The sequence below is a fragment of the Trachurus japonicus genome, chromosome 5, assembly GCF_045865225.1.
Source record: "Trachurus japonicus isolate A0001 chromosome 5, Traja_1.0".
NCBI lineage: Eukaryota > Metazoa > Chordata > Actinopteri > Carangiformes > Carangidae > Trachurus > Trachurus japonicus.
In genome coordinates, this window is record NC_140911.1 from 18,103,978 (window position 1) to 18,106,115 (window position 2,138).

At 46.9% G+C, this 2,138-nt stretch overlaps 1 protein-coding gene across 1 annotated transcript in view; it reads left to right on the forward strand.

The window, feature by feature from the left end:
- ldlrad2 (low density lipoprotein receptor class A domain containing 2) overlaps positions 1-1,901 on the forward strand; it is a 9,949-nt gene extending 8,048 nt beyond the window's left edge. The window contains exon 5 of the mRNA XM_085778030.1: positions 1,594-1,901. Coding sequence (XP_085634156.1) covers positions 1,594-1,901 — 308 coding nt within the window. The remainder of the gene's footprint in view (positions 1-1,593) is intronic.
- Positions 1,902-2,138: the final 237 nt, after the last annotated feature.

The window sequence follows — 2,138 nt, forward strand, 5'->3', positions numbered from 1 at the left end:
TACATTAATCATTTGCAGAAAACAATGAGGAGATGGTTGCACCAGATTTAGCTCACAGCTAATTTCCATCTGTAGTCCCTACACATAACATTAAATATGAAAAAAATACACAGAATACACAAACCACAAGCTACTATACAAAGGTGATACATACAGAGTATGTATGTATACTGACACAATAGACAACACTCCGTGACCAGTGATGGGAATAACGGCGTTAAAATAAACGGCGTTAAAATAAACGTCGTTATTTTTTTCAGTAACGAGTAATCTAACTAATTACTATTTCCACCGTTACAACGCCGTTACCGTTACCGACAATTAAATGAGGCGCGTTATTACAATACTCAGTGAAGCCGTTGTCCTCTGACTTGGCTCATCTCAGACACAGAAGCTGCTAAACTGTTTTTTTTTTTCTTTTTTCCTTCTCTCCTTTGGTGGGGAGGGGGGAGACAACCGCATAAGTGATGATGATTGGTTGAGGCAGAGTAAGGTTTCATGCTAAGCCAATCAGAGGCAGTGTTCAGTTTGTACACAAACCACACACGCACGCAGTTTAGCCTCACACACACAAACTAGGAGGGAAGCTGCTGAGTTCGGAGGTAGTTCGGAAGTAAAGACACTACTTTAATCTCCTTGAGGTAGGAAAGGCAAGAACACACATGTGAGGTGTAGCTACATTATGTCCCGGAGCGAAGTGTTTGTCCACGTCCGTTGTAAGCAACTAGCATCTCTCAACGGCACACGCGTCTACAAAACTAGTGGCCCAAAAACACCGTTGTTGACACCGTTTGTGGTGATAGCAGGGTGTAGCCTACTGGGAAGCCAGTTTAGTGTCTAAAGCCAGGCTCTCCTGTACTACAAAGGTGGCTCTCTTTTAACCCGGCTAGATCACCATGGTAACTTGTGCTTAGCCCATAACATGGTGCCGACCAGTACAGGTTATGTTCAGAATTTCATCCTAAAATCGGCTACAGCGCCGCTGTTTCACTATTTAACTCATTTACAGCTGCGTCAGCTTTACTTTGAAAGTCCAGTGGAGCTGGATCAGAACAGAGTGTTTATATAACTAATTACTTTTTAAAGGGACAACGAGGAGTTTCTATTCGGTTATAAAAAAGTCTCACGTTAATGTGGATGAATCTCCGCTACCCACACTTGTTAATGGGCCCATTTTCGATAAATATATCATTCTGTCTCTATGGTTATTTTGTTATTATTAGTGGTGGCGGAGATGCTGGTCGAGCCGACCAGCGTTTCTGTACTTTCAGTTTCGCAACGAGTCATGAGAATAACGCAGCTGAATCGCCGCTTATGGTCGGAACTACGACGGTATGTGAACCTCTTTGAACCTCTGACTTTAATTATTGATGAATGAAAACATGAGCCCGTCTTGCGCCGGTCAAAAGAATTTTACGGTGCGCGGAGGCTCATAAATGTAGTGAGAAAACACTTTGCTTTCCAAAACTCCTCGTTGTCCCTTTAACATAACGTTCCCAACACTGTCCGTGACTTTCCTGTCTCTCTCAACTGTCCTGTCATCATAAAGGCCCCACAAATGTTTGACCCATATCCTGCCTCTCTCCTCTCCAGACTCTCCTGCCTCCCTGTCCCTGTTGATCCTCTACATCGTGCTGGCGGTGGTGGCGGGCGGCGTGGTGCTCTGCTGGTGCTGCTGGTCGCCCGGGTGGTTCCTGTGGCGGGTCAGCGTCTGTCGGTTCTTACCCTGCTGCAACTTGGCCTGCTCCTCCTGCCAGCTGTGCGCCCGCAGCTGCGTCCACGGCAAAGAGCACAGGCTGGCCAAAGTGACACCACACACGCCTGTCAACGGGAGCCCGGCGGGCACGGCGGCGGCCACCGCCAACGGTGCCGAGGAAAACGTAACCACGGCGACTGTCTAGAGCTAAACAACGCACTACTGTCTGGTCGACCAGAGACATGGATGCACCGATGTGGAACAGTTACTGCATTAGGCAGTGTAAAACAAAACAAGATGTGGTTCGTGCTGGACTGAGCAGAGCCACCGACCCACCTGTGGTTTGTCTGCTTTAAATGTGATGAGGCTGCTGTGTTAGAGCTGTTAGAAGAAGGTAAAGCAGGGTACCTGTGACTATAGATTGTATGAACGTATGAATGTA